Genomic DNA, 15,779 nt, shown 5'->3' on the forward strand with positions numbered 1-15,779 from the left:
TTACTGGGCAAAAATATTTTATTGAATCTGGAGAATCAATTTGAGATCAGAACAATTTTAAAAGCTATGACAGGGCAACGATAAAGGACAACTGGAGCTGCTGATTCTTAAATATGTGTGCAGTTGATATAATACACGTTTAAAAAACAAGTTGGAATGTATGCATTAAGTATGCTGTTTGATATCCGAGTATTGTACGAGATAAAGAAATATTTGTGCACAGGGAAAACAAGGATGCAGAATTTATTTTATGAAAGCTGGGGATTTAGGTTAAGGTTTCAGCAATTGTGGGTTGTGGGGTCGTCTCCATGGACTGGGGTACGTGTGAGAATGTTCTAGAAGGGGAACCGACGCCTCTAAGAAGCAGCAAGGATTGTCCGGAAAAGTTCAGTCTGGCAGAAAAAAAGATCAGACCAGGGACAAACAAAAGGCTGGACAAAGGAAAGAGTACCGGTTCTCTCTCTCCATGTTATCTGTTAGCACCGATTGTATACGACTGCAACTGTAGGTGTACAGTCGCCCGAGCTTTTTAAGACGTCCAGTTACCGGTTAATGAGAGATAATTAATAATGACAGGTGCCCTTTTGTTCAGCAGTGCCGTTTGAGGTGTGTCGTGTGAACAGTATCTCGTTTTGAAACACACAGTAACGCCAGACATCCGCCACCCCAAGTGTCACTTATTCCGCTGGTTCGATTGAAAAATCCCGCTGTTCATATTTTCATTCGAGCCCCTTTTTGTCCGTGCCGCGATTACACATCAGTCTCTACTAGTATGTAAAATTACTAAACGCTTAGCCCTAATTTCCTCAGCCAAAATGCCAACAAATCAACTGTAAAACAATTTCAAAGCCTTGACGTTTACACACTTTACCTATTCCCTCGCTATATCATAGCTTTTTTTTCATTTTAAATAGATATAGAAATTTGCAAATATCTTTCAGCTACATATTAAAGCATTATTTCCTACTCCTAAAATATTGTCTTCGTTTTTTGATTTCATCTCCCTCTGTGGCAGTCACAGTGCATCACAAAAAAAAAAAAAAATCGGAGGGAGCAGAGAAGAGAAGCAGTAAAGATGGAAAGGAGAGATAGGAGATGGGGGCACGACACACGATGGCTGACGACCTTTATTGCCGTAGGGGTCAGGATTTTACACGCAGGGGCCCACAAACGGCGCTCGTTAATACATAAGAAAAAACGCTTTGGCGTGGCAAGCAGAGGCGGCCGGATTGGGGGCGGAAGAAGGTTCATTTATGAAGCTCGGAAGTGTACAGCGAGGTTTTAAATGACTCTCAGCTGTGCAGGTTGGATGCGCTAAGCAGATCTGGTTTGCGTAATGACATACTCATCGTCAGAGGAAGGTCTCCCTTTAAGAGGAGAGTGCGCGATTGCCCAACGCGGAATGACATTAATTTACGGTCGATTTCGGAGAGTCGATAGGCGTAAACAAACATGCGGGTCTCCAACAATCCCAGCACAATGAGGTTTCATCTGGTTGATAATACAACGCTTCAAACCGGTTAAGAATTTGTATTTCTGTGTGTGCAGCTTGCTGCAGACTCGTTTAAAAATTGAGATGCAAAGATACGAAAATGACAGGGAAACATACACACACACACACACACAACGTTAATGACAAAAACAAGAACATTAGAGGCGCATGAGATTACAGCTTCAGCACACTGCTGAAGATTACAGATTGGAATGTGTGACGTTTGAAAAAGACGAAGAGTGGAATGACAAAAGTGGCTGGAATTGACCTTTTCGGAAACTGTGCTTTGTTTCTCCCTTAATCCTTAACACCTCCGCTATTTGGGCACCTTTCTACGAGTCGTTGGTAGGGACTTAACCAGCCTCGACCCACCAAAGGGCCAGAATGAGAGGACAGTAATGTTCATTTAGATGTGAAGGCATTCAGGCCTGTTGTTTGCAATTAAGTGTCTAGGTATTTAATTTCCAACTAATTGTGGCTTCTGCTTCAAAAAGATGACACCACAGATTGGAGGGAGGTACGAGTGTGGGTCAGGATGAGTGACAGGCAACGTCCCCTGCCCCCTTTGATATGGCCAGGTCATGTGATCATACCCCTCTGGGACAGGTAGGCAGTAGGCATCGCCAAGATGGAGCTCTACGCTATGCTAACTACGATTTCACCACGAAAATTTTTCTCCCGATTCCAGTTACGTGGTGACACAAGAACTCAGAGAGTGCGTACAAACAAACCGCAAACAGCATGGCGTAGAAACGGCCCAAGCAGGGCGGTCCCAGTCAGCCCGCGTGTTCAGACAACTGTGATTGGCTGCCTGGAGCACTCTGTGGGGGCGGGGTTTAAGACATGTGACCTCTGGGGTGTGCACACATTGGTTAAGACTTAAGTGCCACTTATCAGCTGTACCTTAGCTGAGCATAGATGTGGGGAACTAGACACACAGAAGGGAAGAGATAATGACCTGCCCCCAGCAGAGAGACACGGGGCAGATTCAGAAGGGGTGGGGGTGCAAAAAGAACAGGAAAAAAAACACAAAAAAGAGGGAAAGTGCATTAAAACTGGATGGCACTGGGCTCCGGTTCTCATTCTCCCTCCCTCCACCCCCCCAGGTTATGATACCCCAGCCCCCACCCCCCTTCAGAAAGGCTCCACGTAGTTGGCGGGCAGCATCCCTTGCTGGCCCGTGCGCTCCACCCGGCCGTACATCCAGCCCTCGTCGATCTGCTGCACGTCCACAATCAGGTCGCCGTCCTGGAAGGACACCTCATCCTCATCGGCTGCCATGTAATCATACACGGCCCGGTATCGCTTCTGTGGAGACAGGACCCAGGGAGAAAACAATAGCGTTACATGTGAGCGCTCAACTATAGTATGAGTCACTGGCCAAATGAAAAATACATATTGTATTTTATGTATTTTCATAAAATTGTATGTAAAATTAATAATAAAAAATCATTATGTGCTGACAGCCTCAGTTATTTTACATGCTAATGTGGGGACCATTTCTCAATCTTATGTTCTCATATGTAACAGAATACAGAATGTTTCAAATGAAATAAGGAAAATTCCTCACCCCAGCACTAGGGGGCGGTGCTGCGGCTGCTGGACGTGTGGGCTCGGGTTCGTAGTTGTAATTTTGAGAGGCGGCAGGTTGCTGATGATATCCTGCAATGTGGAAGCAGACGAGTGTTGAATTTCAGGTACTGCTTCCCAATTGGTCATTAGAATGAGATTCGTAACCTAACTTCCTGTTAATGGGAGGTTGGAGGTAATATGCTAGGGTCATACATTAGACGTAGAAGTACATAAACTAACAACGTCAAACAGTACAAATAGATGGTCTTAAGTGCTAACATCGCTTTTCTTAAATCTTGTAGTTTCTGACGTATTTAAATGCTAAATAGACTTTCTGTGGGAGTTCATGTAAAACAAAAGCTTGGTTGAGAACTTGCGAGGAACAGCTTGCTCCTTTTAAGTGTGTGTGTGCGTTTACCTGAAGGTGGGTTGTGTGGCTGTGCGGGAACAGCCTCTCCCCCCATTCGGCTCTTCTCAAACTCCTCGTGGTACTTAATCTGGAAAGAAACACACACAGACATCTGTGTCACTAACAAATCTCCCTCGCATGAGGAATGCGCCGCCGGGGAAACGCATCTGCTCTTAGACAGTCCCTTCATCTCTCTTTTTCCACCGGTGCAGCACCATAAACGATGTCACTGCCCAGCGTACAGCCAGATGGCTAATTGTCCGCTAACGCTAACTGCACGCTAACGCTAACTGCTCGCTAGCGATGACGACTTGCTAATGACAATCGCTTGCTAATGCTAACTGTGACTCCATTCCGTGCAGAGAAACCTCATGGCAAAAAGGCACAGAGAAGGGCAACAAAGCAGACCTGCTATCCACTTAGCCAACCAAGCCCACCAAGTCACACCCTTCAACCTGATAGCTAATAATACATTACTGTACCTGTTACTTCATCAGGATACTATGTGCTCATATTTCAGCTCTCTTAATGCTAGCTGACCTACTTTATTCACACACATCTACTATATCCGTACACTGTTAATCGGCAGGTGGCCTTGCTCAGTTAATCTATGTAAATGCACATAAGTGTATAAAGTCATGATGGACATCCACAGTTCTTTGGTCACTGTGCCAGACAGCAGAAAGATATTGAAATGCTAATAACATTTCCCTTTGGCATCAGATTGCCTTGCCCTTTTGTGCACACAGAATCCAGTCATTTTTGCTACCTACACTTGCAATTCCCCATAGTGGCCACCAGAGGTCTACAGGGGCCTTTATTTTCCATAGGTGTGCTGCATTATGAACAATTAGGTTTATGAAAAAACTTGAGCACGTGGGCAAATAACCAGTTATGCGAGTTAAAAATAATAATAATAATTGCCAAACAATAACTGACTCATCATAAGAGTCAGGTAAATACCAGGAAAAATGACAGAACCTCATGGCTGAGGGCTGGAGATTGGGTGGTGTGTGGAAAGAATGGTAAAGCTAATTATTCAAACTGGAAGCATTGCTGTGTCGAAATGGCCATATGCAGACCGGGAAAAAAAAACCTGGGAATTAATGAACAGAAATCACCCAAGCGGCAAACAGACTGAATGTGCCAGATCTAACACCTATTTTTTTTCACCTTGAACTGTGAAAATGTAATGTGTTTATTTTTAGGGTGGTGATTATTTTAATCGAGGATGAGAATCATATGATTTAAGAGCGGCTAAGAGACAGCAGGGGAGAGCGAGTTGGAGCAAGTAAACAGTTTTAAAAAGTGGAGCGATCTGGACGGTAGCACATCAGTGGGCTGCATGAACAGGAAGGCCAAGCCCAGACTGGCTTTCCGGGGTGGGGGGACAACAGGAGACCACCTACTTCCCTTTGGCCTGCAGTGAATGTGGACTAGAGAAAGTCAAGGAAAAGAGATCCAGGCTGAAAATACATGTCCAGGCTGGTACTCACCAACTCCTGTTATCTCCTTAACCAGGATTAGCCGCAATGTGTCAGCACGCCTTCAGTGCAAAAACAACCTCGGGGATCAAGCGATTCAGTAAAAATAACTGACAGTTAATTGTTTAACAATCGTTAGGATCATGGAGATAGGGTAAAAAAAAAAGAAAAGAAATTGTATATAAACTGACACAAAAATGGACAGCAGAGAGGTCACTACATTTCTGCCCAAAACATTAGATCACTTGGGTCGAGCTTCTGTGTGTGTGTGTGTGTGTGTGTGGTCATGTATGTATTAGATTGTGGGGATCAAATGTGATATAAATCTGCAAATACAATCGCAAAAAATAAAAATGGCAAAAGTTTCATATTTTGTTTGGTTTTATGGTTAAGGTTTGGACTAGGTAGGGGTTAAAGTTGTCATAGTTAGGATTAGATTTATGAATGGAGAGTCCCCACAAAGATAGATACTTAATCTGTGTGTGTGCGCGCGCTCAGGTGTGTTTGAGTCCATCTGCTGTGTGTGTGGGTGTGTACATGGGTATCTGTTACCTGTGTGTGTATTTGCAAGGATGAAGATGAATCTCCTATGCATCTGCGCATGATGCAGAATGCTTGCATGCCATGACTTTGCAGTAACATTTCTTACAGTGCAGTGACGCAGCTCCCCGGGGGCGTAACCTGAATAAACGCAGTAGTGGAGTGCATCTGTGTATATATAATGTGGAAGCATTGCTATCCTGTATCTAAGTTTCAGAGAAGCTGCACCTCTGGAATTCCACTGCCATGGCGACAATTACCCAGCCCTTGCAAACCAACTATCCTGTTAGTGCAGTTAGAGCTACCATCTTTGTGCTAGGCAGACACACACACTGACACACACACACACACACACACACACACACACACACACCTCTCTCTCTCTCAGGTGGGTGGACTCGAGCCAGACAGGGCAAACAGCACAATGCTCAAGCAAAATAAAGCCCAGCGGGTCTCCCAAGACTGAACAGAACAGGAACATTAATGCCGACATTAAGTGCATAACACTTTAATTTTTCCCATCATCCACCCCCACTGCTCTGTCCTACATTCCCTGGTACAGTAACCAACCAGACAATCTCGTCTAAAGAAAAAAATGTGGAACAGGAAGTCCGGCTACCTGGGCCCACAAGAGATTCATTCGCCAAATCCCTCTGGTATTTTAATGGGGAACTCCCTTAAGTATTGGCACTTGAAACCCAAAAGCCACAAGTGAGGTCTAGGTCCAGTGTTGGTCTTTCCCATGCACCTAGAGCCAAAAAAAAAAAAAAACGAAACCCCTTGAAAAGCAGTTTGGGTCTCCTTCTTCCTGCTTCTGAAGTTAAAGGTCTCAGGCCAATACTGTACCCGTCAGTCGCTGCTCCCCTTCACGGGCAAACACCCCGCGTGGGCACAAGCTTTCGTTCGCATTCTCGCCGGACGTGCCTTTCCGAAATAGGCCTCGTATCATAAATGCTACCCATACTGGTTCTTCTGTTCATCCGGCAGGAGGGAGGCAGTTACGCCTAGGAGAGAGGATAGCGGCTCTTCCCACGCTCTCCTGTCTACCTGCATCTCCGCCTTCCCTTTCTCCACGAGCACAACCTCAAAGGCGCCAACGTGCTCGACGTGGCCCAGCCGAGCTAGCGAGCCTGGCACTGAGGCCCTCAGTGAGGAAGCCTTTCTTCAGAAGGGTTTCAGAAGAGTCGGAACTGAACATCAAACAGGATATGAATGTAGCAACAAGAGTCACTGACACCATCTCTAAATTCCTTGCTTCCTCATGACAAAGTGCTCTTCTTACATCGAAGGAGACTAGATAATGGCTTTCACGTTAAATTCCTTAAATTGCTCATATCAATACAGTTATGATATCATTTACTAATGGAGGGTGTGTTATATTACCAAATGATTGTGCTTAAAATGATTTGGGCTCTTAAAGGCCCAAAGTGGTTAATGGTGGGCGAGAGGGTAGGAAGTTAGTCCTGTTTACGGTCCTTGCAGAAGGACACGCGTGGGCAGATGAGGCGAGTTTGGGGTGGGGGTGGTGCGGAACACCCACGTTGCTGATCTGGTCCTGCGTCTTCTTGATCCGCTGCAATTCCGGCGTGTCGGCCACCACACTGAAACCCTTGCCCTTGCTCTTCTCAAACTCTTCCTTGTACAGCACCTGTGATAAAAGAGAGGGCCTTCACTGCACGCGCAGGAAATGCAGGGGGGGGTGGGGGGGCAGGGGCCGGCGTCGGGCCGAACAGGAAGCAGACCGACGGGGACCCCAACTTCTTCGATAGTTTAACAAAACCTTCAGTCTGAGAGCAGAGGGGACAGAGCTTGAGTTGCAATCGGTCAGCTGGCATTTTCTCTCGATGTTCAGCTCAGTTTTACTTGTGTGCAGGGGGGGGGGCTGTGTCCTGCAAGCCTTAAACAAAACCTGAGGCGAAAAGAAAAATCTCGTAAAGGAAGATGCGCGTCAGGCAAGTTGTTTCGAGCGGCAGTAGGACATGCTGCCAGCTGTGCTTGACGGTGATTAACTAGCAATGATTGCATCTGCTGACATCGACACCGCCGAGTGAGAGCAGGAACAGCAGTGGAAATAAAACTGAAACTACCGCAGCAGCATGAGGGCTGCGACCCCTGATCGCGGTTACAGCACCAGAAGGGCCTGAACGCGACCTGCCGGTGACCGCAGCCCATGTCCGTGAACGCTCTGTATGTGACTTCTGACACGGGGTGTTAAACCACAATGTTTCTATGTGACCTTTTGTGTATGAATCTGTAACTGTGCCAGGGGACACAAGGTGAGTGTGACCTGTCAAACTCTGCTGTGCTACTAACGCGCCAGGTTCAGTTTGCCACGACGCTAAACGCGCCAGGTTCAGTTTGCCACGACGCTAACGCGCCAGGTTCAGTTTGCCACGACGCTAACGCGCCAGGTTCAGTTTGCCACGACGCTGACGCGGCAGGTTCAGTTTGCCACGACGCTAAACGCGCCAGGTTCAGTTTGCCACGACGCTAACGCGCCAGGTTCAGTTTGCCACGACGCTGACGCGGCAGGTTCAGTTTGCCACGACGCTAAACGCGCCAGGATCATTTAGCCACACCACTAGTTAGCCACGCTGCTAATGTGGCCGATTCAATTAGCCATGCAGCTAGTTAGCCGCGCCGCTATCGAGCCAGGTTTAGTTAGCCACACTGCTAACAGGCTAGGTTCAGTTAGCCACGGCGCTAACGGGAAATGTTTGGTTAGCCACGGCGCTAACGGGCCAGGGCCAGGAATCAGGCCGAGCAGGGGTTGCAGAGGGACGGACACGCATAAACAGGGACAGATGGTTTTCTGCCACATGGGGCTGCTTTCCGTAATGTAGCACAGACACCCGGCCTCAGAACCACTCCTCTTCGGACAGCGACGTATGGATTTGGGAGAAGCGGACCGATAAGACGAGCGTCCCGTACGGGCCATTTGCCAGAGCCACCGCAGGCCGCCTGCCCCCGGGGCACGAGCAGCATTAATAATGAACGAAAGCCGACTTAATCCCCATGCGCATTTGTGTCTGGCAGAGCGTCTATGGCCAGATATAATGTCGGTGCGCCAAATATAAAGTGGGTCATCGCGTGCGGCCATTGTGCGGGGTATGTGTGGATTCACGCCCCAGTAGCTGGCAGGGGGCGAGGGAGGGTGTGCGTGCGCATATTTCTGTGTGTCCGGCGTGTGGGGTGAGGGGTTTGCGTCGTCATGGAAACCAGTCACACCTCATTACCGGACTTCACAGCGAGGCGGCGACAGTGTGACCGGGGGAACATGAGAGGGGCACGGAGAGAAGAGGAAGCCGGGCGGGAGGGGGAGGTGGGTGGCTCTGAGGCATTATGGGTAGGGAGTCAGCGAGCTGTTTTTCTCCAGCTTTAAGAAATGAATGAATGGAGGAGACAGAAGGGATGGGGGGAGGGCGGGAGGTGTGGCAGGGAGGGAGGCAGGCGATTGGAGGAGACAGAGAGAGGAGGACTTCATTGAGCAAGGACGACAGGAGAGGAGAAAACATCCTAAAATCAGAGATAATGAAGCTATGGGGAGAAGACAGGACAAATAAGGCATAAATAACAGGGCACCCGGGTACGAGCCCCCGTCAGGAACAGCGCCCCCACCTGGCTCTGCATCTTGCTCTGCTGTTTGAGGCGGAGGTTCTCGGGGGTGTCCGCAACGCTGGTGAACGTCGTCTTGGGGTAATGTCTGCAACGGCGAGAGGACGTGGGGGTTAACGTGGCAAGCACTAGATATATGCACACAAACATGGAAAAGCAGGTGCAGGGGTGAGGGGGGGGGGGCTGAGACAGAGACCCGGACCATGCCCTGGGTGGATGCCCCTTCCAGCAGTTTCCATCGCCAGAATCCCCCCCCCAGTCAGCCGCCGCTCCCGGGAACCGACCCCGCGTCGCAGCCGTAGCCGCAGCCGCAGCCGCAGAAACAGGGTGCAGGGCTGCATGCTGCATGCGATCTGCTCCTGGTAACGGTAAGACCAGCAACACCAAAGCCCCCCCAACTCGCAAAAAAATATGCTCATTATTTCCCTGAACGCAAATTCTGCAGAAATGAACGTAGCCCCTCACGAACAGGCCAACGTCGTGTGGGACCACGACGACACTCCCCACCGTCTGATACATGGACGTCTGACTGAACGTGTAGTCAGCCAATCCCAAAGTGGTGGGCAGCCAGCTGACCTTTGACACTCTGAGGTGTTTATTTCACTCCTAGTCTAAGTTTCCGATCCTCTCCTCCTGCCTGCTGAAATTTGGGCCGTGTGCGTTTATACAGAGTACTCTGGCGCAACCATATGGGAAAAGATGTTCTACAAATCAAAGTGAATCAGATGCACAATATAAATATTTCATTCCATGATTTAAAAAAAACAAAACAAGAATAAGGAATGTAAAGGAAACATGTGCAGGTCCAGACCTCAAGATCCAGCGAAACCACGGAGACTTGTGGGAAGTGGGAGCACGTCCCATCCCTTAAAAGGTGGAGTAACTTCCCAGGAGACATCATCCATCCTGTATCAGCCCACGGCCCCCACCCACCCTCCAGAATGACAGTTAATTAAGCTGCAGGAAGCGGGGTCACATGGCGTGACGAAGTCGAGGCTACGGGTGCCATTCTGGAATGTTCTCAAAATGCCCCCCACCCCCACTCCCACCCCCCACACACACAAACCATCAGTAAAATGGCACTCTGAGCTCAGAGGGACTCCGATTACAGCTCCCAGACGTGGCCACCCCCCCCCCGCCACCCCCGAGAGCCCCCAATGCTACCCGTCGCCACACCCATCCCACGTATGAAGCCCAGCGACTCCCATCGGGCCTTGGGGCCCGATTCCCCCCCCCCCCCCCAGCAGTTTGAGGTTGCACACCCTCCTCAATCTGGCGGGTTTCTGCACGAGGGAGAAGCCAGGCGACCGTTTTAGAAGCTGCTCTGTGCAAAACAAGCCGCCACAGAAAGATCCCCGAGTGGCGAGTCTGGGCCGCGATTCAGCGGAGGGCCCCGGCAGAGGGAGGCTCACAGCCGGCATCACAGGCGAGATTTCTCCAGACTTAATGTTGCAGATTCCATTTGCAGAGATAGATGGGGGGGGGGGGGGGGGGGGGGGGGGAAAGGAGTACTCTGCGTTTTAAAAATGTGAGGAGAGAGACCCACTGGAAGCAGTGGTAGCACATCACTGGACACACAGACACAGTAACTACATAGAAATGCCAGTTTACCTAAAGTACACTGGGAGAACCGGCAAAATGCCCACCTTACGAGTTAATTCCAAATGAACTTGACAGCCACAGTGGAAAGTTCCAGAAAGATACATACCCATCTACACCATATGGTCAAAACTACAGTGCTGCGCAAAAGTCTTAGGCAGCCAAAATAAATGAAAATTATGTTTATGTTGGTGCAAAACGACAATGTCTGTCAAAGTGTATCAGCTTAGTCATTTCAAAACGACTCCAAAAAAAGTCAATATTCAGAGCAACCCTCCAATACACCCATGCATTTGATGACTCAGCCACTAGTGTACCTGCTGGATAATTAATACTTTATCAACTTACTTAGCTAATTAAATTAATTAATTGAGCTGGTATTGAAATTTAACAAATACATGGAATGGCTGGGGTGCCCACGAGGAGAGATTTGAGAACCAAAGTGGTATTCATCTAGCTATCCGACAAGATCAGCAATCGTTTGCAAACAAGATATTCTTAAACTTTGTTGTATTACTATTTATTTGTATCGATTGCGATATTTTTTTATTGTGTTTTATTCTGACAAAATACACACTTTCTCTCCAGATAAATATATAAAATACATAAACAAGTATTCATTGGCTGCCTAAGACTTTTGCATGTAACTGTATGCAGACATTCCAAATTAGCTGCACCCAGCATTCACAGGTATACAATTAAGCAAGTTATGCAATCTACTGCAACAAACATTAAACGCAGAATGGTTAGTTGTACAAAACAAGTTTGTAAATTTACATTTGGCACTATCACGGGACGCCATCGTTCCAACAGGTCAGTTCGCTGCATTTCTGCACCGCTAGAGCTGTCCGGCTCGACAGCAAATGACGTGGCTGTTAGGCTCAAAAAATCTGGGGTTCAGTTGCAAAGAACTGGGCCAGACAAGCTCAGAGGACCTACACCCAACATCAACAACCAAATGAAACAGCAGCAAATTCCATCAGCAATGTTCCAACATCTAACGGAAACTCTTCACAGATGAGCAGAGGCTATTACAGCAACGACGGACCATCCGACTCCATACTGAATGAGATGTTGGCCAAGTTGACCATATGGTGTACTTACGATAAATAAATTATGGTGAATTAATGTAAAGGTCTTAGCTACTGTTCCATCATTGAGCGAGGCTTTTTTACGTTATGAAAAACCGTTTTGCCAATTTTCTTTCAAAAACATCGTATATTTATACTGAGCTGCAGGAGTGTGGTGTCATGTTGAAGACCATAAAAACTTGAACGCCTGAAGTGAAAATCCAACTCGCATATGGGATTAGGTCACTGAAACTATTTATTGAACCATCTGATGCTTTTATCCAAAGCAACTTACAGTAGACGGAAGGCTTACAATTTTATCAATGATATCCCAAGCAAATATCAAAGATCAGGGCCGATCCAGGCATTTTTAAAATTGATTAGTACTGGCTACTTCAGCCAGATCCATTTGATTTCCCACACTCTGCAAAATCATGTTAGTTGTGCAGATTGTAAGGTTGCGTCACAAGCTACAGTAAGCCTGAGGCGCATGGCTCACAACTACCAACTATTGAGATGTTAGCTGTGTGGAAATTCTGTAGATCGGAAAACAAAGTAGCCCAACAGCTACCTACAATGCAATCCCTTCCAGGTAAAGGCAGCAAGAGTGTCGTTTAACGCAAGGAATCTAATTAGGCACTTGCTGAACCATCATATGGAAGAATACTGCGAAATCGGGAGGGTTAGTCACAAGAAGAATGCGACAACGCCTACTATGTGTGTACATACTTTTCAATTTTTATTAAAAGATTGGAGCCGGGTCACTTTCTACAATCTCGCATTGTTGGGGTTATCTGCATCCTGGATTAACAAATCTTCTGCATTAACCATTCAATAAAGGGTTGAGATTTGTTTCGGTATCGTTAGGTGAAGCATTGTTTTTTGAGTTTGCTTCCAGGTGGGGTGCACAGGTTATCTCTGCCCCTGTTTCTTTTGGGCTTTGGGTAGGGCCGGATAGGGGGGACAGGTGCGGGGGAGGGGGTGTTTACTGTTTTGCACAGTCAAACATTTTTACTGGTTCCATTCCAGCGACTTTTTTTAAAGATTGGATTGGGACTCTGAATGGTCAGATACAAATATTGGACTGGATCAGGGTGCCAAAAAAGTGATTTGGGACATCCCTAAATTTTCAATGTTCTAGGCTACTTCATTCTCACCAACAGCTGTGTACACATACATCAGGCCACAAAGCAACACACAACTACATAACAAAACCCAATGAGCAACAGGACAAAACAGCATGAAATAGTTCCATCAGTAGTGTAGGTATTGAGACCTTGAGTTAGTATATTGTTATATTATTTAGGGGGATAGACTTAAATTTTGATTGTGCCCACTGGGATTCAAACCCACGATTTTTGCAATTTTCTGTATGTCGAGCTAAAGGAGCAAAGGGGGTCAGAAGATTGGTGCTGACCCAAGCTAGGGCCACAGGAGACCATTAAAGAGAATCCTGTACAGCCACAGCTCCGTAATCCTGCCCCTGCCACCTTACCCACTATGGAAGGTGAGCTCATACCCACAGGACAGGCCAGGAAGGTCAATCCCAGACCGGAGACAGGCTGGTTAACCCAGGACTGTGTTTTTTTTTTTTTTCTCTCTCTCTCTCTCTCTCTCTCTCAACAAATGTAAAGATGCAAATGGGGGGGACATGTGGCTGGAAATGGAGAAGAGGAACGAGTTCCTGGAAAGCCTTGATCAGGTGCTTCTGTGCCTTCACACCCCAGAACAGCACGGTCCATATCACGCACGGTCCATTATCGATTTGAATAAACCATCACAGGCCATTGAGATTTGCCTAAAACGGCAACATACTGACGACTGCCTACCAAAGCCAGATTTCTGGGGCCCTTGCGGTGAGTTTCGATGACCAAACAGGTAACCCGCCTCTGCTTGTTTGTGCAGTTCAGTGGCGCGCACTGGTGGTCGGTTGTGTAATGGCAGATTGATGTGTGGCTGCATTCTTTTCCCTCAGGGGGCTGTAATCGAGTACGAAATCACACAAACTCCCGTTATAAGACCATAAACACTCCATTATGACTCGCGGGGTGTGCGGTGGGGGCTGCACAGTAAACAGGCCGGAGCGGACACAAACGGCTCAGTGTAGCAGAGATTTGCATATGGGGGGGAGGAGAGACGCCGGTTTCTGGCTGCGTCCGCACCCTGCGCGGCCTGCGGGCAAAACCAGCGACGCTTCAGGCCTGCCACGCTTGTCCATGCGCATCCTGAAGACCTGTCGCTGAGCGCACAAAATCTCATTTCCGTGGTGTTCCCCGTGCACCATCCCTCCCACAGAGAGCTATTTTGTAGATATTTCTAGAGCTTACACATTGAGAATGTGAAGTGTCTCCCATTCGAGGATTCGCCGCTCGGATTGATGCTGTAACATGGCTGTTCTTGTGTCTTTCATGTGGTTTGTGAGTCTGGTAAAATCCGCACTGTTATTCGCAGTGGGAAGGCTGCTCCTTCGATTTGGACTGAGCCCAGACAGCTGCCGGATTTGCGGGCCCCCGGTGTGCTGGGACACACGGACACACTTGCCTGTGAGCACCCCCTTCCTGGGGGGGTGGGCGATGGGCTCTTGCCATCATTTCAGCCTTTGTTTACCACATCCCACAACGGAGGCTGAAGCGTCTGATTTATCCATATTTTTCTGACCCCACCCCCCCCACAGGGCCCCCGGCTGACTGACCTCACTGGCCTGTTCGTGTTCTAATCGGCACCTATGCCACACCGACTGTTTATACCCCAAACTGCTTACTATGGCTACCTCATACTGCTGCACATGCAAGTCTGTTCACGGTGGCATGTCCACCTCCCAGAAGCCCTCAGTGGCACCGCCTGTCAGTCAGACTGCACCGGGGTCGGCCTCGAAGTCAAACGGAGGCGACACGGCCAGCACAATGACCCGGTCCTGGGTAAGGCATTCCCACCCTGCAGTCTGTTCACACATGGACTCGACGTCCGGGGCAGACGCCACTCCCAATGCAGGCTGCTCTGGTTTATTAGCCCAGACGCTCGCCTGCGTGTTGGGGATCGATTTTACAGAGCTGCAAGTGGCGAGGAGCAGAGGAGCATGGAAAATGGAGAAGACCGGATGAAAGCAGACACACACAGACACACACACAGACAGACAGAGACAGACAGACAGACACACACACAGACACACACACAGCTACCGACTGCCAATGTCCAGGGTCACAGGGGCCATGGGAGCGAATTTCCTGGGAACGCCGGGTTGCATGGAACAGAGTGGGGGGGGAGGGGTAATTTATCACTGCAGAAGAACTCGTGGAATTTCCTCTTCCGACATTCCCCACGGGGGAGTGGGCGGGGATGTGGGCGTGGTCAGGGCAAAAGGGCGGGGGGGGGGGGCACTCACGCATTGCAGTATGGTCTCTTCTCAAAGCCTTTGTAGTTCTTCATGTTCAGAGTCATCTTGCAGATCTCGCAGCTGAAACATCCTTTGTGCCAATACTGCGGGGGGAGACAGAGAAAAGCAGAAAGGCTCAGGTTTTTTGGGGGGGCGGGGGCGGAACTGCGGTCGTCAATGGTTACACACGCACACAAAAACAAAGACAGCCGTAGACGGATCATATGGAGTGTTAACTTCCTCGACGGGGCACGAATCAACACCTTTCCGGGTCCGGAGCCAATGAGGAAATCGACAGCCGAGGCGACAAGAGAGTAAAACTGCATCTCTACAGTCACATGACTGAAGCTGTCGGAAAAATTTTAAAGCCCCACCTAGTGACATTTCACATTATAGTCACACAATGACAGAGGCGCTCTGGAAAGTTCTAAAAAGATATATGCCCATCTACCTACAACAATAAATGATTGTGATCTGGTGTTAAGGTTTTAGTTAATGTTCAATCTTTGCATTAACTACCTCAAATGGGACAGTGTTGGTAAATGCTCACTCCAACAAACAGGTCAAGCTGTAGGTGTTACTAGGCAACACTGCTGCAGTGAACCGGGGCCACTGCCCCTCATGG

General features: G+C 48.3%; 1 protein-coding gene across 3 annotated transcripts in view; it reads right to left on the minus strand.

Moving 5' to 3' along the window:
• The window catches only part of lasp1 (LIM and SH3 protein 1), a 23,342-nt gene continuing 7,563 nt past the window's right edge, over positions 1-15,779 (minus strand). For all 3 annotated transcript variants that reach the window (XM_023835421.2, XM_023835420.2, XM_023835423.2), the window contains 6 exons: positions 15,164-15,258; positions 9,116-9,200; positions 7,038-7,145; positions 3,483-3,561; positions 3,063-3,154; positions 1-2,800 (listed from right to left, as the gene is read on the minus strand). In XM_023835421.2, coding sequence (XP_023691189.1) covers positions 2,627-2,800; positions 3,063-3,154; positions 3,483-3,561; positions 7,038-7,145; positions 9,116-9,200; positions 15,164-15,258 — 633 coding nt within the window. In that variant the 3' untranslated portion in view covers positions 1-2,626. The remainder of the gene's footprint in view (positions 2,801-3,062; positions 3,155-3,482; positions 3,562-7,037; positions 7,146-9,115; positions 9,201-15,163; positions 15,259-15,779) is intronic.

The sequence above is a fragment of the Paramormyrops kingsleyae genome, chromosome 22 (assembly GCF_048594095.1).
Source record: "Paramormyrops kingsleyae isolate MSU_618 chromosome 22, PKINGS_0.4, whole genome shotgun sequence".
NCBI classification, from domain to species: Eukaryota; Metazoa; Chordata; class Actinopteri; order Osteoglossiformes; family Mormyridae; genus Paramormyrops; species Paramormyrops kingsleyae.